This window comes from Cyprinodon variegatus, unplaced genomic scaffold (assembly GCF_000732505.1).
Source record: "Cyprinodon variegatus isolate N-32 unplaced genomic scaffold, C_variegatus-1.0 Scaffold385, whole genome shotgun sequence".
In the NCBI taxonomy this organism is placed as follows: domain Eukaryota; kingdom Metazoa; phylum Chordata; class Actinopteri; order Cyprinodontiformes; family Cyprinodontidae; genus Cyprinodon; species Cyprinodon variegatus.
In genome coordinates this window covers 537,939-560,905 of record NW_015150838.1, presented here as the reverse complement: position 1 = coordinate 560,905, position 22,967 = coordinate 537,939, and the positions used below count along the sequence as shown (strand labels likewise).

The window sequence follows — 22,967 nt, the reverse complement described above, 5'->3', positions numbered from 1 at the left end:
GCATTTTTGTTTGAAGAGAGCCTATTATTGCAATGGCTTTACTTTAAAATTGTGTTATTCACAGGGAATTGTTATTCAGCTATCATTTGATCAAATGCTATTTGACCATAAACAGGTTTAAAAGCTGTTTTAAGAGACTAAAGCCTTCCAAGAAAATATAATCATATCTGCAGTACCATGCAAAATCCTGAGTTCTTCCGCTTCATTTTAAATTCTGCTGATCTTTAAAAAATCTATCTTTTTATATTAAAAAAGACTTACAAGCTAAGGAAAAGGTGTGGGCATTTATCATGTCATTTATCACTATCAAAAAAAATTTCAAGTCATGACAGGAAATTTGATTAATCCTCCAAAGAACGAATTAGAATTAGCGATGGTAAACAAACTGATGAATTGTGAATTTTTTATGTTTTTTATTTTTATTTCATTGTCTCCAATGGGGTATTGCCAAACTCCAAGAGTATGAATAAAACATCTATGTTTAGTGATTAAAAAAACATGTTAAGTGACAAAAATCACAGTTTTTTATGTAACTGGTGTCTTGAAGAAGTGTATTTTGAATTTGTACGTTTTTTTTCAGAGCAGTATTTGTAATAGTGGGGCTATGATCAGTTAACAGTAAACTTTAAGGCACTACTAGGGAGGGATTTCGTGAAGAGATCATAGTTTGTATCTTTGGACCCTTGTATTCACAAATGTTTAGAATTTACTTCCGTTTCTTTAAATTTATTTAGCTTAGCCTATAAAATAAAAAAATACTACAGAGTTATATAAACAAAAATAAGTGATTCTAACAACAAAAACATGATTTATAACAAATATTTAGATGTAAACGACTCAAAAGGTTAATTATGGAGATCTCAAACCTTTTGCAAGCTCTTAAACTGTTTCCTAGACTTTGGTTGAGAAAGAAGTCATCTTCAAAAGGAGATCCAGCTTCATCACTGGATGCACTGTGCTGATGGGTTCAAGGATTGGACAGTGAAGGTGTAAAAAAAGAGCCAAAGTATAGAGAAAAATGCGACACCTTTATAAACCTATAAAAATGCTGAAGCAGAGTTTGCAGGTTTAAATTTATTTTTCACTCCTTTCAAGTAAAGTTTAACAAACTGTACATTTGTCATTGTACATTAATTTTCTATAATTTTGCTTTGTGGAAGTGGATATTAACAGTCGCAGTATGAGATCCACAGTTCAAAATGTAACGCCATCCACAGCTGCAGACACGGATGCCCAGGGAAGCTAGCAACTTTAACTGTTATCCTAAAAGATAATTAGAAGCAGGTTTCTCTAAACCTCATCTAAGTCTGTCTGCAGGATTAGGTCAAAATAAACACTCTGCAGCCTGCTGGGTCAAAACAGGGCCAGACATTCATTGATTTAGTTTGTAACATTTTGTATTTTCTTTTTGATTCATCCTCTTTCACATGGTTAAAAAAAAATAAAAAATATATTTACCTGGACATCAATAAACTGTACATTTTTCACAGTGTGTTAGTTCTAATATGTGACTGACATTAATGGGGGGACACGACTAATTTACACGCGCTCGCTTTCGGCCAGTCGCTGGTGTTTTATGAGGGTTGGGATTGAGGGTCAATGATAACAAGCACCAATTTAAAAGGAAAGGGATTTGCTGGCAACAAATTCCTCTCTGTCACCCCACATAAATCGTGCTGGCCAGTGAATGAAAACACAGTCAGAGCAGCCCTCCACATAGCCCATTGGAAAGGCGAAGCTTGCCCAGCTCAAAGTTAGAGGGAAAATGTTGGGGGGGGTTAGCGGGACATGTGTATAAGGGGTCACAGTGCGTCTGGTCAGGTCACCTCTTCAGGAGTGTGAATGTTTTCAGTCTCAGGTTGCATCATGGAGGGTAACCTAATACGATAAGGCCTCTCCGTCATGTTTTTACAGATGACACATCAGCATGCACTGGACAACATGATACAGCTTTAATCTTTCTGAGCTGACTGCCTGTTTTTCAGCGGGAAGCTTTGCAAGAACCACGGGCCTGAAATGGGTTAATTTTTTTTTTTTTTTCTGAGAGCGAACACAATGGCTGTCCAGGAAGTTCTGACCCAGAATACACCAGACAATCCTCCAAATTGTAGCTCACTGCATGCCAAAAAAAACAGATGTCCTCGAAAACATTAAACAGAACCCACCGCCGTCTGGCATCCATCCAACTTTCAGTTATTATTTTGTCTATCTAAGCCATTAAAACGTTGCATTTGTTATAAACTGAGTGTGTCATTAGTGCTGCTTTCCAGGAAGTAGACATTATACCCCGACTATAGGCCTAAAGTACAGGTTTGAGGGTGACTCAGTGGGATTTAAAACTCCAGATGTATCCGCTCATTAACATCAAGTTACTGATAAATGTAAAGTGCCTTACAATAGTACCTGCTCTCCCTGCCTACTAATTAGTGGAAGTCTGCAGGTTCTTGCTGGTATTATATTTTATTTAAGACATCAGAATAAGGCATTGAGGTTTTTAGAAAACAGCTGTATTTATGGTTACATTAAATTATGACATTTTTTATGGTAATTCCTGTGTAACCATATAATTATAGATCCCAGAATGAACAAAACTTTTTATAAAAAGGAAGCTGTCGAAGCAGTTACTGTATGCCTGGTTCAAAGAGGACTAAAATCTGACACCTGTCCCAGCAGCCATTATACTACACAGTTTTCCTAGAAGGCCGCTGACAGTGCTTCATTTTTGTCCACGTCTCTTTTGCTTCGGAGAAGTTAGAGAACTGCAGGCTGCAGATTTAAGATAATTTATTAAAATTTTGTAATTCCTTTTCTCTGTTTGCAAAGTTTGAACCTGGTGAAAACAAAATCCTCTGGCCTTCATAGAACAACTTAAGGTTTTCATGCAGTATAGAAAGGTTTTGCAGTTTGATTTCATGTGGATTTTAACATCAATCTACTGTACATACCTTTAATGTGTTCTTGGATGCATTGCTAATGCCTTTCTAGTGAAAACTGGTGAATCTAGTGAACTTTATTTTTTTCTTTTCAAACTGATCTCATTGAAAATTAATTGACTCTTGGAGGATATGTACGGTTATCCTAAACTTGAAGACAAAAAAATAAATCAAATAGCAACATGTTTGAAATAAATCTCCGTCAAACAAAACAAAGATAGCAGAAATCATCACCTGAGTTTTCAGATTTTCTGTATTTAGTGTCATCTGTTCTAATCCATGTTTGTCTAATGCATTTGTCAAGTTAAAAACAACAAAAACAAAAAATGAGTAAAAACCTAAATACTGAAACAAGACGTAAAATAGCCTTTCTTTTATATCAGGATCAAACTTTAGAATAAGGTTAATGGTTGGTAATTAAAATATCATTAATGGTTTATAAACAGATAAGGAAAAAATGGACATTTCATTCTTTGTGGAAATAAAAAGTTTTATTTATGGTGAGAATAAATCAGATGCAGACTGGTTTGATTATTGGGTCCACAGTAGAATAGTTGGTCGTACGGTTCTGGGTTGAAATCCAGTCTCTGAGAGTTGTTAGGCTAATTGATCTGTTAATTGGTGATTATTTGTCTTGTGATGGACTGGCAATCTGTTTCAGGGTGTACTAACTTCTCCCCCTATCACCGCAGGAGAGGCTAGGGGATTTTTCATGGTAACAGGTTGCACTGAATTTTATTTACCGTAGTATTGTTTTATCAGAAAGAGCGAAATAAAAATCCATGCTGCATTTTGTTTATTTCTATTGTAAAAAATCTCTCTTCTGTTTTTGTGGATGCAAAATATGAGTTGCTTTATCCCTTCAAATAAAACAATAAATAAGTTGGTTATTTTTGCTACAGGATATGTACCTGGCGATGATTGAGAGCAATGGCAGTTTGCAGCTTTCCTGACAAGCTTTTTTGATAAGCTGTATTATTACTGATATCTGTCCAACTTATCTACCCTAGACTGTGAGCACCCTTGTAATTGGAGAGGCTCGTGTGTCTGGAAGATACCACTGTGAGGCTAGGAACAAGATGGGCATGGCCAGCCTGACTCTGCCTTTCTATGTGGATGGTAAGTGGAGCCCCTAATTGCAAGACCCTGGATTATTTCAAATGATCTACAATACATACTGTAACAAACTGCAAGAGTGGGAAAAGAATGCACAGATTGTGTTGTGCAATGAAGAGACCAGAGGGGGGCATTAATTGAAAACATCTTCCACTGTAGTTGAATGGTTTGAATGCGGAAGAGAGGCTTGAGTGTCCTAAACCATATGGGGGGCTGTAATGGCACGCGTTTAAAAACAGCTATGAATAAGTACATTCCTGCTTCGCTGCCAGCAGGTCATTCCTCTCTCTCTCTGGGCCTGTGTGTGCATGAGAGACTTTACTTTTTATGTGCATCTGAGTGTTTCCAAATGTTCCCCAAAAGGTTGTCCGCTGAGACAGTTATGTAACAACAGCAGGGATGAGGTGTTTGAATAAAACAAAACACTTTTTTTTAACTTGTGCAAATTATTTCTACTGAAAAGCAGATGGAAAGGAATTTAGAGAAGCCCTTTTAAAGTGAGGATGAAAATAATCTGGGATTATTCTCCCAGAAATATTCTAAGGAGCAGGCCAGCTCTCCACCACGGGTGAGAATGATGGAGAGTGATGGAATGCTACAAAAAAGAAATAAAATAAAAAAGGACAATTGTAATAACAGATGTCTTCTCTTGCAGAACAGCGCATGCTTTCCAGCAAAACGAATAAACAAGCACAGTCTGTTTCCCGTGGGGTCACATAGTCAGCCTTGCTCCAGTTGGAGCTCTGTTACCATGCTGTCAGCCAACGTGCTTCCAATTAATAGTGATTAAACAGGAAACAACTGCAAATTTGACATTCCTTCACTTCTGACAAGCAGTTTATGTGTTAAAAGACCATAGCTAGTGCATAATGTGGGCGTCTTTACTGTAAAACAGATGCCCTGCTGACATTTCAAAACATTTGTAACTGTGGAAGATTTATGAAGATGATGCACAATTTCTTCTGTTTAGATCACCAAGAGGAGGTCTCCATTCAACCTGGATCAGCCATAGAGGGAGAAGACGTCAACTTAACCTGTAGGGCCACTCGTTTCCTCTACACTGGCATACAGTGGCTGGACTCCAACAATGAAACAATCACCACCAATCTATCCAACCTCAAGATCAACCACTACTCCATTTCCTCATCCCTCAATCTGCACAGTGTGTCCCTAAACAGCACCGCTGGTTACCAGTGCCGTGCATTCAGGAAACACAGTCCAAGACAGTCCAAAGTCAAGAAAGTTGCCTTAGTGGTGAAGGGTAAGGAAACAACAAGCTAACTTCATCACAGTCTGCTAAAATGGCCATAGAATATAAGTAAATCAATTATTTAAAGGTACATTATATTGGAGGATATTTTTTTCTGGTGGAGTCATCTAAATAAGTGGTCCTCCTAATTGTCAATCATTCTGGTGATATGTTTACGTAAGGCCGTCATGCTCGTCCCGTTAGCTATCTTTTTTGCGCATGTGCCCTTTCAGGTGTATATGTGTGGTGAGCTGCTGTTTCAGACAGTCATTGAAGCTCACCTTTCTCACCACGGTTCTTTGAAAAAGGCAGAGGGTTATAAGAGAAAAAGTGGCTACGAAGTGTATGAGAAGAAAAGAAAGGCCTCAGAAGAGGCAGATATTTCCCTAAAATGCATGGAGAGCTCTCCTCGGAAAGCATTATAGAAATTGCTGTCACAGCGGCCCACTGTCACCATAGGCTGTCGCTACCTGACAGCAATGACTAATTACAAAGATGGCACAGGCTGCGTGAACTGGAGGAGGAGTTACATGAGCAAAGGGGAGCAAAAAATAGTGATCATCTGTCCAAACGGTCAGTTAACTGAGTTCACTATAAAGTCCCATATATAGTCCCCACTCTATATAGTGATTGAGGGATTTAGAGGTTAGGTTGTTTCAGGCACAGTATGGTTGTATGGTCGATGCAAACAGTAACTTTTAAACAGAGCGTCCACGAGGAGAAATGGGTCCAGAGCAGGAGTGGGTACAGGATTGTGCAAACATAGGGTGGACTTTTAAAAAATTTGCAAAAAAACCTTCCACTATACCTTTAATCATTTATAGATTTCATAGTTTTAACTGAACTGTAAATAAATAGCAAAATAACTGATCTGATTAAGTTTTAATGGGCATAATTTTTATTAGCTAAAAATATTTAAAAATCCATAAATAAAATGTAATTTCTATAGTAAATAATTGTATACAAACAATTATTCATAAGGACGGCATAAATCCAATAAATGACAGTGAGTACATTACTGACCAATCATATTGAGAGCTCTGGTAGCTCCGCCTACAACCTCCAATGGATAAGGCTTATACATAATAAAAGCTCAAGATGTTTTGCAGCAGGTGTCCATCAAATAATTAAACTTTAAAACACAAGGCCTTTTTTAAAATAGAATAAAAAGTTATTTAGAACAGACTCCACCTATAAATCAATTAGTTAATTTATTTTGAAATTTCCTAAACTATTGGCACGTTTAGGATATCAACGACTAAATTGTGGCAGTTAAATCTGTGTGTGTTTTAAACTTTGTGTTGAGTGCCAGCTCTGGTTCAGCCTTCTGCTTATTTTACTTCAGAGAGAAGACGACCATGGCTCAGCCAGAATCTGACCAATCAGGACGTTAACAGCAGCAGCACGCTGGTCCTGCCTTGTTTTGCCTTTGGGGTTCCTCCTCCACTGATCCGGTGGTACAAAAATGGTGTCGAAGTGAAAGAGAGTCCAGGTATTCTTCAGGTCAACACCGCATGACATCATATACTAATATAGTATTTAATATAATTGCTAAAAGATCAGAGTGTGTAAAACATGCATGTTTTTTGTGGATGCAAACTCAGCTGCTGAAAGTATTTCTTCTTCTTTTACACAACCTATCCAACGTATTGAGAGCCATGTTTTTTTGATTAAAATACCACAATCAACTCGGAACGTGTGTGTTGCAGGGGTCACGCTGGAACAAGACGGGTCTCTCATCATCGAAAGAGTGAAGAAAGACGATGAGGGTCGGTATGAGTGTGTGGCCCAGAATACCGAGGGAATCACAAACACAAGTGCCCTGGTCACTGTGCTCGGTGAGTCCGTCTCTGCTGAATAAGGAGAAAAAAAAGAACATCAGCTCCACAGATCAGATCAAAAAGACTAATTAGTCCAAGCAGTGGGGCCGGAGCCTTTCTTGTCTCCACATCCAGGGGTATCAAAGAGGCCGTTATGGCCTCCTGTTTTCTTTTCATCACTGCAAATAGCTTTGGCCTGACTTTAGTGAGGAAAAATGGCCCCTGACGGAAAACTGGCAGCTGCCAGGAATGCCAAGTGAATTCCTTCATGGGGTTTATAATCATGGGTTTGGCTGGGGGCCTTTCTCTAAAGGACATAACCTGTGTCGATTGTTAAGAGCCTACAAATAACTTTTTTATTATTAAAAAAAAGTAATAATTTCAAATGCAACTTTCGTCATCATTACATTAGTCTTTTCCATTTTTCCCTGAACACGTGGAACGAAGCAGGGAGCTTGCTACAGGTATTTCTTATAATATACAATGAAAGGGTGTTGATAACGTGTCACATGGAAACAGATCAAATGCAACATATTCCATCCTAACCTCAAACATAATCACTTCAAATCAGAATAAGTAAACTGTATCAATTTGCACCTTGAGTGAAAAGTAAAGTTTTTACATTAGAAATATGACTTATATTGCAGCTTACGAAGATCCTCTGCGGGGTACAGTCCTTACCAATTTGAGGTATTTGGATTGAGACTTACATGGTAGGATAGGGGCTCCAGACTGCCTTGGCAAGTTTGGACAGCTTTCATCTTTTCAAAAGTCATCCAAGGCAGAAACGCACATGGATGATGCTCGTCAATTTGGGACTACATGCTTACAAAAAAGAACTACAAAAACATAAAAAGTGTCTGAAGCTCTCCCTTATAAAACCCAAAAAATATGAAGATGTTTTGCATGTCTCACACACAGTAGGTGTCCCAAAACAAGGTATTTTTTTCAAATTCCTGAGGTGGTCTGTGCTTATAAATTTTGTCATGCAAAGGATCGTATTGTACAGCTCCAATGCAGACCTGAACATTGGGAGGTCCCTATGCTAAATGAACTGTCGATAGAAATCATCTAGCTTCTTGTCCTAACTCCTTCCTTACTGCCAGTACTGTTTGAACAACACTTCCACTTTGGCTTAAGTGTCCTTAAGTATGTGATAAATTTGCATGCACCCAGTGAATAGGGTCCACGCTAACCCATCCTCTGAAAATGAAAAGTGTATGACACAATTTTGGAAGGTATAGTACCTCTGGACCCCACAGACCTGGTAACTGAATCTGTCGATGATAGAGGTAATAGTTTCGTTCTCTGCAGATCAGGGGCTACAAAGCACTTAAGACACAGGCCTTGATTTAAATATACAACCAGAGCTTCAGTGGAATGGTTTAGGTGAAAGCATTGTCCTGCATTAGAATGGCCTAGTCAAAGTTTAGTTATAAATCCTGTGGAGAGTCTTTGACAAGATGATCATAGTTGTTCACAGGTGTTAATCATCCAGTTTGACTTAGCTTGAGCTAAGTAAGCAGAAGATCAAAGCTATTGAAGATAAGCGTTCCACTTTCCACTAACATACAACTTTGTGTTGGTCTCTTTGAAAAGATCCCAATTATGTACGTCACATTTTCTGGTTGTATTGTTAACAAAATGCAGGAACGAGTATTTCTTCTGATGCACGGTAAGGGATTGAAATATTCTGGTCATTTTTTTTACTTTTTTTTTTTCTTTTAAACCAAGATTTATAGTTGTCCTTGCTGTTTGAATGTTAGTCGGAAACTGGAAAATAAACTTTTAGTGATTACATGAATGGCTTAAAGAAAAATGTTAGGAAGAAACAACTCTGGAAGAAATGCGGTGTGTTTGTCCCACACAAAAATGCGATTCCATCGAAGGAATGTGGAGACATGAAAGCCCCCTTGACTTCAGGCTAAAACAGTGATTTCTATTTGTAAATTTTCAACAGACAGTTTAGGTTTTGAGGGTAAATTCTCCATAAATGTTCTGTCAACAAACCACGGCAACAAACGAGTTCAAGAACAAAAAGCATGCACCGATTTTACGCTAAAGCATTCCGGCAGCTGACAACAGCTCTTCTCTTTCTAGGAGATGAAAGCAAGTCAAACATTGAGGTCATAATTTTGGTGTCCACTGGAGCTGCTGCCACGTTCCTCTGGATTATGCTCATCCTCTTCATCCGAAAGCTCAGGAAGGTAAGATCTGAGCTACTTGATTTCTGTAAAACTGGGCGCTACTTCTTAGTGTCAACAAGTTTGGCTCAAAGACAGACTAACTCATGCCTGTTGGGAAATACGGTTACTGTGAATGATAAAATATTCAGGCTTTCTATGTAAGGCTCTGCTGAGTAATGTAGAAAGCATCAATCTCAGCATTTTTCAATCACTCAAAATGAAACCTAGGATGTGAAAGTTAACTAAAGGTCTAATATAAACTTCTGTTGCTCCTTTAGCAGCCAGCGCACTATAAGATGGGACCATCTATCATCATAGATCCTGACGAGTACCCCATCGATGAGCAGAACGAACTCCTTCAGTATGACAGCAGCAAATGGGAGTTTCCCCGTGACCGCCTGTGTCTTGGTGAGCTGCACTTAATGATTGCAAAACCTTAGTTGCATATATGAACTGCCATATGTTTTGTTTTTGTTTTTTTGGAATTAGGTAATTATAGGCAGAAAATTCCATATCTTAAAAAATGGACCTAGGAGAGCCTTCTAATCACACAAAAAATGTATTGCTCACCCTTTTATTTTTTTTGTAGTGTAACTGATACATTAAGCATTTACAGTCATGCATTTATCATATTTTCCAAACTAAAACAATATGGAATACATACATTGTTAAACAATTGACTCTGGAAATAAAAAGGGACTCACAGTCAGCCATCTAAGATAAGATGATCCACTTAAAATTACTTGTTTATTATGTGCTAAGAATTTTAGATCGTTTATTACTTTCTTACGCTTCTAAACAAAATACCTATACAGTCGTACCAGCATACTATAGTGCTTTTCCTCTTATCCCATGCATGTGCACAATACTGGTTACATGTCAACTGATTGTCGGAGAGTCAAAATTGTGCAAAAAGAGTGTAACTTGCTTAAATAAATACGAGTTAGGATAATTACTTCCTAAATCCTGCATTCGTCTACTAGAACACTAAAGCCAAAGAGTGATTTTATTTCCCAGTTCTGCAGTGAGCCAGTTATCCAAACCAACAAATAAGCACTTCATGAGTGAAGAGTTACTAGAGCTAATACTGACAGAACCTGCATGGGCTCAGCTGAAGAAATCTGATAAGTCTGCTGGAGTTAAGAAGAACGTTAGAAAATGAAGGGCTAAAACTGAATAAAAGGCTGCATTTACAGCAGCACTTAATAAATCCAGTTGAGTACTCAAGCCAGTTTGTTTTTTTATTTATTCTAACTTCTAAGATTTGTTTAAAATGATCTGCCAAGGAGATAAATGATGAAGGGTTAAAAGCTAATTGTAAAAGTTGTTCATTAAGATGCATAGCAGTGGTGTCTCATCTCTCTGCAGCTGTGGAGTCATTTCAAGCTGACCTACAGTGTCACCCCAGCTCAAGTGCACAATAAATTAAAGTCTAAACACCAGAATACAACAACCTTAGTTGGTTTTCTACACCCGTTCTTTCTATGTTTACCAAAGTATCCCCATGGAATCCGAGTTAGCTCATTTTATTTAACATGTTTGATGAATTTTTTTTTTTTTAGGTAAAACTCTTGGCCATGGAGCTTTTGGAAAAGTGGTGGAGGCCTCTGCTTTTGGGATTGACAAGCTCTCAACCTGCAAGACTGTTGCAGTAAAAATGCTGAAAGGTAGGAGGGACATTAAAACACCTTAGAAACAATTAGCAGTAAACTTAAATGACCAATGACATGGGTTGTGTATGGAGCGCAACTGATGTATCGCTGTTGCAAGGAGTTGTGCTTCCTGTGCACACAAAGCACACGTGCAACTGATATTTATGTGGTTTTATGGTTCAAAGGAAAAGAATTAGACATGTGTTTGTTACAAAGGGCTGTAGAGGTAAAGGCTAAAGACCTCTAACCCTGCAACTAATGAAGAGATTGAGTAAGCTTTCACCAGACCACTTGTGCTGAAGTTTTCTCATCTGCAGGTGAGGAAAAGTTCAAAAGTACATGAAATGTAAGCAGAAATGTTCATGTATTTCTTTATATTATGGTTTTAGAAGGAATGTTTTTTACTGCAGTTCCTAGCAGTGGGAACAGTCGGTTATTATAACTGCCTCAAAGTGAAAAGACAAACAAAAAACAAGCAAATAAATTGACTTTCCTCATACCTTTCGTTCATATTTGGTGTTCTTTTTTTCTCTTTTGTTAAAATGTAAGAATTAACCTGCAGACCTGGAAGAGAATACAATTTGTTTATATTTCAGCAAACATCAATAACAAGGCTTTCAGCTAACCCTTATCACTGCTGGTCTTATCTTTGTGAATCACGCCTTGGCATAAATCACAGACTCTGAGAGGAAGAGTGGTCGCAGGTCAGGTTTAATGGAAAGCAGCAGCTCTATGACTTCAGACTCAACGGCTGCTTTTGTCTCATAAATCTGATCTCGGTTAAAGCAACAACCAGAAAGTCTTGATTTGTATTTGTCAAAATGATGTTTTTGTTCAAAAACAATGACGATCAAATAATTAATCTGAGCGCACATTGCTTATCCTATTCTTTTCTGGGTTTAATTTTTATTTTAGATCAGGATCCATCAATAAATACATTTTCTTTAATTTAATTCTCTGATTGCTCTCATGTTGTGAAACATTAGAAGAGAACGCTTTTTGCTGTACTGTTGGTTTAAAACAGAGGGATCATTCAAATCACTAATAATAGGTGTCCCAGTAAATGTGTTGCTGGAAATCTACTCAAAACTAATACTCTTTTGTTTCAGAATTTCCTCCTCAGTAAAACACATTTCTTTAATTTCCTTAACTTTAAAAAGAAACGTATTAAATAAAAGAGTTACTGGTTAACTCAGCCTCTGTGGAAACTAGTTTTAAAATGAGGATATTTTTAAAAAAGTGATCTGTTTTTGCAGGTGGTGCTACATCAAATGAGCGTAAAGCTCTGATGTCGGAGTTAAAGATTCTGATCCATATTGGGAATCACCTTAATGTTGTCAACCTGCTGGGAGCCTGCACTAAACCTGGAGGTGAGCTTGAGTTGGGCAACATGTTTAAAAAGGAGCAGATTTATAACAAAATCACATTAAGGTTGACAATAGAAGGGTCTCTGAAGGGTGGGAGTTGAGCTATTCATAATCACGACAACTTCATTTTCTTAAACAGGACCTTTGATGATGATTGTGGAATTCTGCAAATATGGCAACTTGTCCAACTATTTGAGGAGCAAGAGAGACGACTTTCTTGTTTACAAGGTGAGCGGCTTCATGAGTGTGACTGTGTTGGAAAAAAGTCTCCATGCATGACAGGAGCAGCTTTTCAGCCTCTTGTTAATGTTGATGTCCTCTGTCAGAGCCAGGATGGTAAGGTGGTGTCTGCAGGGCTGGGCTGCGAGCTGAGTGAGCTGATGAAGCGGCGCCTGGAGAGCGTGGCCAGCACCGGAAGCTCTGCAAGCTCTGGCTTTAATGAAGAGAAGAGCTACTGCGACTCGGAGGAAGAGGAAGAAGGTAAAAGGCCCAGCCCGTCTTCCTTCCCTACAGCCCCCGTCTTCCCTCTCCCACCCTCCTCCTCAGGAACGAAATCTCCCAGCAGATTGTTTTTAGGCCTGATGGGAGGTTTCCTCCTCCTGTTCGGCAGTACAATCGTTGCAGCAGGAGCCGCTGTCACCCCACTGTGTCTGGGGAGGCATTTGTTTGTTTCCTGTCCTGACCGGAGTTGAGCTCTGCTCTCTGGCGCTCAGCTCAGCATGTCAGGCTTTTTTATATCCCAAGTGTTATTTCAGATTTGATTAGCTGTTTACTCAGGTGGAGCAAAGGAAGGACTCCTGAGAAGCTACTCAACAAACGAGGCTCATTACCACACGCTTCACCTGACATCCTTTTGAAAACACAGAAAGAAGCAGTTTTGATCTCTCACTCTTAACGGATGTTTTAAAGTCAGAATGTGTAGGCGGAAACAGGACATCACGTTAGGTTGACTCGTCTTTACATTTGCAGGCTGCTCTCATGGGAACCCCTTAGGTTTTATCATATCTTATTTATCTGACAGGTGAAGGAAGCTGTCCTCACAGATGGCTTTGAAAAATGAGAAGATTAGATAAGATGTGTTTCTTTAAATTGATGAAAAATTCCGCTCAGAGAGAAAAAATAACTTTTTGTGCTTTTATTTTACAGAACCTGAAGATTTATACAAGAGAGTTCTGACCCTGGAGGATCTTATCTGCTACAGTTTTCAAGTTGCAAAAGGCATGGAGTTCTTGGCTTCACGCAAGGTATTCCCTTCTGCAAAGAGACAATTCTGTAGTTAAAGCCACAGGCAACATCTTTTATATCTCAGGTGCAAATATAATATTGCTAATGTGACAAACCAACACATTTTGGAGCATGATTGTGATCTGGAATTATATTTTTTAAACTGTGCATAGATTTTACCCTGTCACTCTTTACCAAAAACAAAATCAAAACAGAATATTGCACAACACCCTGAGAGTACAATGTTCCCACACTGACAGCTGGTAGTGGCATCATCATGCTGTGGGAATGCTGTTTTTTAAGAGAGTAGATCTCAAACCAGTTGCGAAACTTTAGTAAGAATGAAAAATTGCTGTCCACCAATGGCTTCCTTACATCTGACCGATCCTGAGCTATTTTGAAAAGCATGTAGGGACATACTCAAGTAGACCTGCTGTAGTAATTTGATAAAATGTAGTTGAACAAAGTAAAGACTGAGGGTGAAATACAAATGCATGCATCACTCCAGGTTATGATAAAACTGGATCACTCTTTTAAGGGGTGTATGGAAATCTGCCGCTTACATAAAATCCTTATAAATGTGATGAAAGTCATTGAAAGCAACCTCAGCGAGAGCATGTCACCTCTGTTTAAATCCGCTTTTAGTTGTGTTTGTAAGATAATATCTCCCCTGTGGTTTGTAAAGGATGTCAGCTTTGATCCAATAGTTAGATCCCATTCATAGTTTTGAGGGGGAGCGGATGAGACTGATTAGAGAATAGAGCTATTGTTGTAAAAAATACCTTAAGCAAAAGAAAGAAAAAAAATTAAATTCCTGTCTTACTCTTACTGATCTCTTGACCACATGTTTCTCCTGCTCCATTGTTTGCATGCCAGTTTAGTGTCTGAGAGGGGTAGCATGCTTGTTTTTTTAATAGAAATGTTTCTGTGCATCTGAGTGAATGTTTTCCCGTCTTCCATCAGTGCATTCATCGGGATCTGGCTGCTCGGAATATCTTACTGTCCGAGAACAATGTGGTGAAGATTTGTGACTTTGGGCTCGCCAGAGACATTTATAAGGACCCGGATTATGTGCGCAAAGGAGACGTAAGTTTCTCAACTCCTCTTGATGTAATTACTCAGTTATTTACATTGCTGTTTGATATTTAAAGCTTCAGAGTAGGCCACAGGAGAGCTGACGGATAAAATAAAGTTGATCTTTTTATTCAATTTCAGCATAAAAACCTTTTTACTTTACTGTTAAAAATCGCTGTGTGGTTTGAGGATTGATAAAGGAGATGTAAAAATGGAAGAAAGCATTAAATGGTGTTGATCATTCACAGGCCAGACTGCCTTTAAAGTGGATGGCTCCTGAAGCCATATTCGATAAGATCTACACGACAATGAGCGACGTCTGGTCCTTTGGTGTCCTGATGTGGGAGATCTTCTCTCTAGGTGAGTATCACCAACCCGCACCAAGCTCTAAATTATGTTTAGTTAATCTACCTTTTGGAAAGCTGAGTTCGGTGTCATTAGCCCTGCCAAGGCATGATTACTTCCTGACTGTTATAATTTTTTGGACAAAATGATATCGGCTTAAAATGTCATGACTCAGAACAGTGGGACTTAGTATTCAAGCCAACAAAAGCATTTATTAAAATACTGGTGGACTGTGGATCTGCAGTAGCAGCAGCTAGGGCGTCCGAGGCAGGAACAGGTTTATATGTTCAGTTAATGCGTAAAAAAACAAGGTAGGAACCATCCGGTGGGCTGCCAACAAGATGCAGCGGGTGCTGCCTGGAGTGTCCTAGATTCTGCAGCCCCAGAGAACAAGCAGGAGTCTGAAGACAGGTCAAGCAAACCATTAAGAGGAGAACAGGCAGGTTCAGTGGTTGAGAGGCAGAACAGGTCAGGATCAGGAAATCAGAAACGCCAAGGAACTCTAAAAACACTCTGACCAGTGGGTAGAGAGAACAAGAATAATCTGGCCCTGATGACTTGATGCAAGCATGTAAAATAGAGGCAGGAGCAGGTGGATGAGATGAGCAGTGATTAGAAACCGTGCAGAGTTAGGCAGGTGATTGGAATGAGTAATTAAGCCAGTCATCAGTGCCAAGATCATGAAAAAAATATCTTAAAAAGCAACAAATCCTGCCTTGATCCCAGTTAGCTGAAGAACGGAGGAGAAATAAAGTGTTAAATCAAGTTTCAAGTCAACTTCTGCTAAGGGACAAGTGCAATATGACGTGGATGAAAAAAAACATTTAGGTATCTTAATGTGTTTTCTTCTCTTTAAAAAAAAAATATCTGATACAATATGTGAGTTATTGTTTTACTGGAAAATTGAATAAATTCTGTTGGGAAATAAAATATAAATGAGAGTTTTTCCGTTTTTTTCTGAATTTTGAAACACAAAATGATTTTTTTAAGGACTGGTTTAAACAGCCTTTGCAAAAGCACAGAGTAATAACTGTCTTCTACAAGACAAACAGTCTGGAACTACATAGTCAGTCTTAGAAAACTTTTTTCTATTTTTTTTCCTGCCGTTCTACAAAACATTAGCACTTGTGTTAGCTCATCAACATGAGGCCAGGCATGGGACATTAAATCTACCTCTTCTGTATATGTTATCTGTTTCATGCCAGCTGGCAGAGTAAACCCACAGCAACCGACGTAAAAGTGCATCCCTGCTGTGCAAACACTGCGGCCTTTGAGGCAGCGGTTGGATGTCGCTGTAGGACTCCACTGTGCCTCTCAGATCCCAACACATTGCTACGCCACGAGTTTACATGAAATACTGCATGGTTAAGAGTCACAACGAGAACATAAGAGGACAAAAGCAATGCTTTCGTCACCTACTACTGTTAAACTGTAGGAGAAAGGACACACAGTGACACTTTTACAGCTGGGTGCTGTACGCTGGGCCCTAAAAGCATAAATCAAGAAACAAAGAGTAAAAGCAAAGCATCATAAAAGAAGGGGTTTCTGAAAGATATTGTTACCTGTGGTAGAGAAAAAATATAAAAACAACATTTATTGGAATCTATTAAATTATATGGAGAAAAACTCCCATTGTCAGAATAAAATATTTTGTAACCCATCATTAGAAACACAGTTATTGCCAGCCTTGCTGTTCCTCTTTTACCAAAGATACAGTAATTCCTAAATTATATTTCAAAGTATGACTTTTTCTTGACCCAAATTCTCTGAAGATGGTTCAGAGCTGCAGGTTTTTTCTAATGGTCTTATCTTTTTCACCTCTAGGTACCTAGATTTAATATTTAAAATTTTCTGTTTTTTCCATCCCATTTTTTTTATGCATCAAAATAAGGTTTCCAGGGCCTGCAGAAGAACCCCATAGCACCACAGAGCCCTACATAATTACATTTGTGACAGTGAGGCGAGAAAAAATATATATTTTTTTTTTACTGGCAGCACTTCCAAAAAAAATAATAGCTGGGATGTAATGGCGGCCATGTCGAATTCACTATCCCAAGATCCAACCCTTTCTGCACTTACTGGACAGAAACCATCAAATATTTTTGCCTCAACATATTTCCACCTTATTGACTACAATTCTTAAAAATGTTATCTTTTTTCATCCAAAGATATATATCAGTGTAAAAATAGTTACACTAGTTTTTCTTTTTTTAACACCAGTTTTATATTTAATTTTTTGCTAAGGTCTGTTTAGAACGATCCAGTCTCTTTTTCTGAGTATTTTTTAAGTTGATTTATTATTGTTTGTAAAAATTGTCTGAAATAAATTCCTTTTCATTTATTCGGATAAAAAAACAAAAAGTTGTGTAGCTGCCCCCTAGATCCTCCACTGCTTGAGTGCAAAACATCAAAATCTAGATAAGTCCTTTTTTTTCTTAAAATAAGTGAATTTGTTTTTTAATTGAGGTAATAAAATAGACACTTTGCCAATGGAACAAGACAATTTAGATTTGAAATAATAAAACACATTTGCATTGTCTTATTTCAAGTGCATGTTATCGAATTATCTAGTAATTATGTAATTATCTAGTAAAAATACTCATTCCATTGAATAAACTATCTCATTTACCTACTCAAATTAAGGGTAAATACACTTAATTTAAGAAAATTTTACTTATTTCTAGATCATTTTTCCAGTGTGCAAGTAGTTGATGGCAGTTTTTTTTTTGTGGCTATTTTAATAATAATTTAACTTTACTGATCTCACACTGGAGAAATTTACCTCTGCATTGAAGCCATCCGCTTGGGGAGCCATTGTGCAGCACCCAGGGAGCAGTGCGGGGTTAAGGGTCTTGCTCAGGGACCCAGGGTGCAGGTTGTGGGGATTGAACCAGGTAGTTGCAACCTTCTTAGAGCATGAGCCCACTGCTCTAACCACTAGGCCAACTCTCCCCCAACCTTCAATTCTCCCATCAACCTTCACCTACTTAAGCCCTTTTAAGCTGCTGCTGGAGTTTTGATCCATGTGAACAGTAAGTCTTGGAACTGAAACATATTTTGGAGAGACACTAAAAATGATTAATGGAGGATTTAAACAAATAAAAATTAAATCTGATATTTCAGTTTATCATGAAATATTAGATTTTATATGTCATGTTTTCTCATGGCGGCTTTGGGTTCGAACTCTTATTTCCCACATTGGGGATAAAAAGTAAATAAATTCAGCAGACGTCCCCCCCTTCGAGCTGGTTGAGTGATAAAACAGATGGATTTATGGCGCAGGCTGAATGAGAATAACAGCTCTGTTCTTTTGCTGTATGTAAAAAGCCACAGCTACGTCATGCAACTGTTTCTGATCACAAGTCCTTTATCTTAAAATAGCTCTCAGCCGATCAGTAGTTAATCATGCATTTTCTAAACTCATGCTTACATTTTCTGTTTGATGTCAAGCCACATTATTATTATTAAAACTACGCCATTCAGCCACTCACTATATCCCATTCATGTATTTCTGTAAATTATTCTTTTTAAAGGAAAACAAATGCTGTATGCTAAATGTAATACAGACGTCCTGCTTTTTTTTCCTCCCCCCCAGGTGCCTCTCCATATCCTGGCGTCCAGATTGATGAGGAATTCTGCTGCAGGCTGAAGGAAGGGACCCGGATGAGAGCACCAGATTACGCTCCTTCTGAAATGTGAGAATTTTCTCTTCACTTTTCTTCAGTACAACAGGAAAAAAGGAAGTTTAAGACATGCTGTAAGTCTTTAGGGGGCTTTTAAATAGACATTGAGTTACAATTTTAATAAACAGCAACAATTGAAAGGCATTAAATAAGTTATTTTTCAGATAACAGTAACACATTTTAATGTATACTGGGATTTTAGGTGAAAAACTAATCCTAAGGAAGACATGGGATGTGAAAGGAGAAAGATGTGTTTGAAAAAAAATTAATGAATTGCATTTTGTACTCAGTTTTTTCACTCTAATATACCTTAATGGAATCCAGTCTTTATTAAAAAAGAGAGCCATTGTTTATGGAAAACCATCTGAAATTATGTTTGCAGTTTTCCCTAAAGCCACGCAGAGGGTACAGCAAACAAGTTAAAGAAAAATTGTTGGTCAGATAAGACCTACAGTAGCCAAACATTTTGGCCTACAAACACATATGTGTGGTGGAAATCTACAGAAAGACATCACCTAGAATAGTATCAAATTAAACATAGTGGTGGCAGAATCATAATGTGGATCATGATGAAGACGGGAACATTTTGGAAAAGCATGAAATAGAGTTTTACCATCCAACAGGAAACCGTCAACCGGAGCTACAACTTAATTTACATCAAAACACATCAATTTCCTACAGTCTCAGATGCTCTCCATCCAAACTAAAATATTATTGGGTAGAATATTACCTGAAATACTGGGAACTGATCTGAAATACTAGGAAGATTGAGGCTCTCATTAATTCATAGCTTATTGTATGTCAATACTTTTACAAGAGCCAAGTAAAACATAAGCAAATTAGTGGATAATTAATCATCCGACTCATACCTCCTGCTAAACATGACTATATTTACAGCAGCAGCCACAGCAACCTATATTTGAACAGGGTCTAATTTCTCCAGTTTACCAGCAGCTTTTTGCCTGTGACGCCTGTAAGAGTCGGCTCTTAATGTTGGACAGGAAACTTTAGCTACTGGTTGCCCATGCAGGCTCTGGGCTTTTGGAATTCTTTCTGAATAGCAGTGACACACGTGAAATTGAGCATCAGATGGCCACGTGCACAAGTTCAACCAAGTTTCTTTTATAAGCAGAAGTTGGGGGACTTGAAATGAATATATGTTGAAGAGCATGGTCCTCTTCTTTGGTAACGCTGCTGTCAGTCAGCAATGTGTGATGTTGTTTTGTTTTTTTTGCAGCCTTAGGATGATGTCTGTGCATATTGCGTCTGCTTTTAATTTAACCTCTAGTTATGTAGAGTGCATTATAATTTTCTTTTCCTAGAACAAAATTATTTATCAGCTTCACAAGAGAAATGATTTGAATATGTAAATGGGAAATGAAACCCAAATTTGAAGATTATTGACAAGAATTTTGTCTGCTTTTAATCTAAAGTGTTGATAAACCTAGTAATCAGGTCAAACAGGGTGCACACTGGTGCAATGGAATTCATTGTGCTGAATTGTGGGGGTTAAATCAGGTCTGGAGACCATGAAGCGTTTCATACCAATTTGAGAATAGAGGAATGTTTAAAAACGCACAACACTAGAAGAGTTTTTAATTAATTTGAGCCTCTGTCGGCATAAATTCCTCCAGACTGTGGTGATGTTATGATCCATCAGAGAGGAATGCGGCGGATGCTTTGGAAAGAGTGGGTGCACAATAAAAGGATGCTCATTTCCCATCACATCCCTAGTCTTTCCTTTACAAAAAACAACTCTGTGTTCAAAAGAATCACCAACATGCAGGGCTGTGTTAGTCATTCTCATTAAGGAGCAGAAAGGAAGTGTGATTTAAACTGTGTTCTGATACATTGTGTGTACTTCCTGCTCAATAAGACATGTACCATCTCATCCAGGAGGGGTGCTATCTGGATGAGCCGGTTAAAACCTGAGAAAATTCAATATTTAAGGGGTTAATAATTAAACCAGAACTTCTCAGATTTAATAAAAATATTCTTTACAATAATTATGATGTAGCAGTAAAATCAAGGTTTTCAAGATTTTCTTCTAAATAGAAATTTGAAATGTGTGCCGCACATTAGTTTTTAAACCCTAATGGGTACCATCCAGTGCAACTGATTACCTTCATTTGTGACATATACGCTATTATTGTTTAATTTAATGTTTGTACAAACACAGATATCCCAGAAAGACTTCAGCAGTTTGTTAGAGATAATTAGTAAAACATTTTGCCCTGTATTTCAAATGCTGTGTTGAGATAACGCTTTGCAGTGGAATTATCATACTGGGAGAATTGGAAAAAAAACAAAAAACAGGTCTGATTGGAAAAAGATAAAGCTAAATACAAGGCAACCCTGAAGGAAGACTGTAAGAAGCTGCATTAAATCTCAATATAATACCCTGAGATTTGTGTTATATTTCCATAAAATAGGAAAATGCTTAACAGGCTCAAATACTTTTGCAAGGCACTGTATGTTACTAGTTGTCACAGATGAATGGCAGTCAGAGGCAGGCAGTGCATGTAACTGAGACAGGCAGCAGTGGAGCGATGTTTATTATCCTCCACTAAACAAAGGAGGTCAAGGCATAAAGGTTCAAAGCTCCTCACATGGTTAGAGATGCTGACAGCTCAGCAGAGAGCTGGTAGCAGCTGAATGCCTTGAGACCAGGGGAGGATCTAGGATTCTAGGAGATCAGGGCCTTATACTACATGCTATCACACATAAAAATTCCCCCTACATAACATGGGAAGAAATTCATTTACCTGCAAGTTTTTAACTGTGTTTATTCCTCACTTCAATAACAAACTCTGTGGCTTTAGGGCTGTTTGATCATTATTTGGCAAAGTTATGAGAGGGAAATAAAATATTTTAGCTACCTGATATATTCCTCCCCCCACCCCCACCCCAAAAAAAAAAAACATAGAAAAAATAGAAAAAAATTTTTGAATCTGTCATTATGTTTGAAACATTTATTATTTTATAGTTTGAAATAAAAAATAGTTAAAATAAATATGACTCTTGTTTGATGATCTTTATGAAATGTATTTTCAATTTTTAATTCAAAATGTCTGCTGTAGCATTGCTCCAGACATTTTGAATTGAGAAATCTCTCTCAATGGAAAGCAAAACATCTTCAAGCTTGGAAAACAAATTCCAGTGGTTTTGGTTTTGAACTTTTTTTGGAATATTTGTAAATTGATAGATAAACATTTAAACAGAAAATAAAGAGGATGATGAAGAGAGGAATAAAGACAATTAAAGACTTTCAGGGGAATTAATTTCTTCCCATGTTATGGAGGGTGAACTGATTATTTCAGGCAGCTGAAATATCCATTCTCTCCTCTCCTCCTCCCAAATCTCTGGGAAATAAAGAGCATCTGTTTCCAAATTCCTCGAAAACGGTTATGTGTGCATAACCGCATCATATACTAGCACATCATATACTAGAAATGTCCTTAATCCAGTAATCTGTCATATTTTACATTGGAACGGGATTCCAGAAAGTCTACTCTCTCTTCTTATTAGGAACTCTTAATTTTTGTGGCCTGCAATCAGCCAGTTTCCATCGTCTTATGTCACCAATGAAAAGTTATAATACACACTACGTGTTGGAAAACTGTTTGGTGACTGACTTTTATTTCTGTCAGGCTAAAGTGACAGAAGTTGAAAAAAGAGCATTCTCTTGATGTTTAACATCTTGGGGAAACATCCAGGGCTGTAGCCCAAGTAGATCCATCCAGGGCTGTAGCCCCCCTAGATCCGCCACTGCTTGAGACACAGCCCAGAAGCTCAGAACCTGTACACTTGTTTCTGTAGAGGAATAAAAGGACCACCAAAACCCTTATGTTCTTCTCCCTCTTCCTAAAAGTGTTACATACCACTTTGCATCAGTCCAAACACACAGTCCCAGGCTTGATTCCTTCAGGAGAATCTGTTCAGTGTGCTGAAAGGTTGAACTTTGTGCTCAGACGTTTCTCCTCTCCTTTTAGATATCAAACCATGCTGGACTGCTGGCAGGGAGAGCCACAGCAGCGACCGACCTTCATTGATCTGGTGGAGAGGCTTGGAGACCTGCTTCAGGCCAGCGTACAACAGGTACAGTACTCTAAACAAACCACTATGTGTACTAGTCTGAGCTTCAAGCTCATGTAGTCCAACTGAGTGAATTAACGGTTATTTAGAAGTTTATGTTCAGTCATCGGCCTGTAGGTCATATCCACTTCAACTTTAAAGGTGTACAGTCACGTTATATGCCTATAGCAAAAAGTCCAAAAGCCATTTGATCATAATGAAATACGGATATAAACTCTTATAT

At 38.1% G+C, this 22,967-nt stretch overlaps 1 protein-coding gene across 2 annotated transcripts in view; it reads left to right on the top strand.

Moving 5' to 3' along the window:
* Positions 1-22,967, top strand: part of LOC107092557 (vascular endothelial growth factor receptor kdr-like) — a 59,529-nt gene that overhangs the window by 25,368 nt on the left and 11,194 nt on the right. The window contains exons 12-26 of one of the 2 annotated variants that reach the window (XM_015387096.1): positions 3,944-4,052; positions 5,020-5,310; positions 6,644-6,790; positions 7,008-7,136; positions 9,219-9,325; positions 9,583-9,712; positions 10,867-10,971; positions 12,213-12,326; positions 12,463-12,551; positions 12,650-12,803; positions 13,470-13,567; positions 14,511-14,633; positions 14,870-14,981; positions 18,562-18,661; positions 22,642-22,747. In XM_015387096.1, coding sequence (XP_015242582.1) covers positions 3,944-4,052; positions 5,020-5,310; positions 6,644-6,790; positions 7,008-7,136; positions 9,219-9,325; positions 9,583-9,712; positions 10,867-10,971; positions 12,213-12,326; positions 12,463-12,551; positions 12,650-12,803; positions 13,470-13,567; positions 14,511-14,633; positions 14,870-14,981; positions 18,562-18,661; positions 22,642-22,747 — 1,914 coding nt within the window. The remainder of the gene's footprint in view (positions 1-3,943; positions 4,053-5,019; positions 5,311-6,643; positions 6,791-7,007; positions 7,137-9,218; positions 9,326-9,582; positions 9,713-10,866; positions 10,972-12,212; positions 12,327-12,462; positions 12,552-12,649; positions 12,804-13,469; positions 13,568-14,510; positions 14,634-14,869; positions 14,982-18,561; positions 18,662-22,641; positions 22,748-22,967) is intronic. The other variant, XM_015387097.1, reaches the window with a different exon arrangement.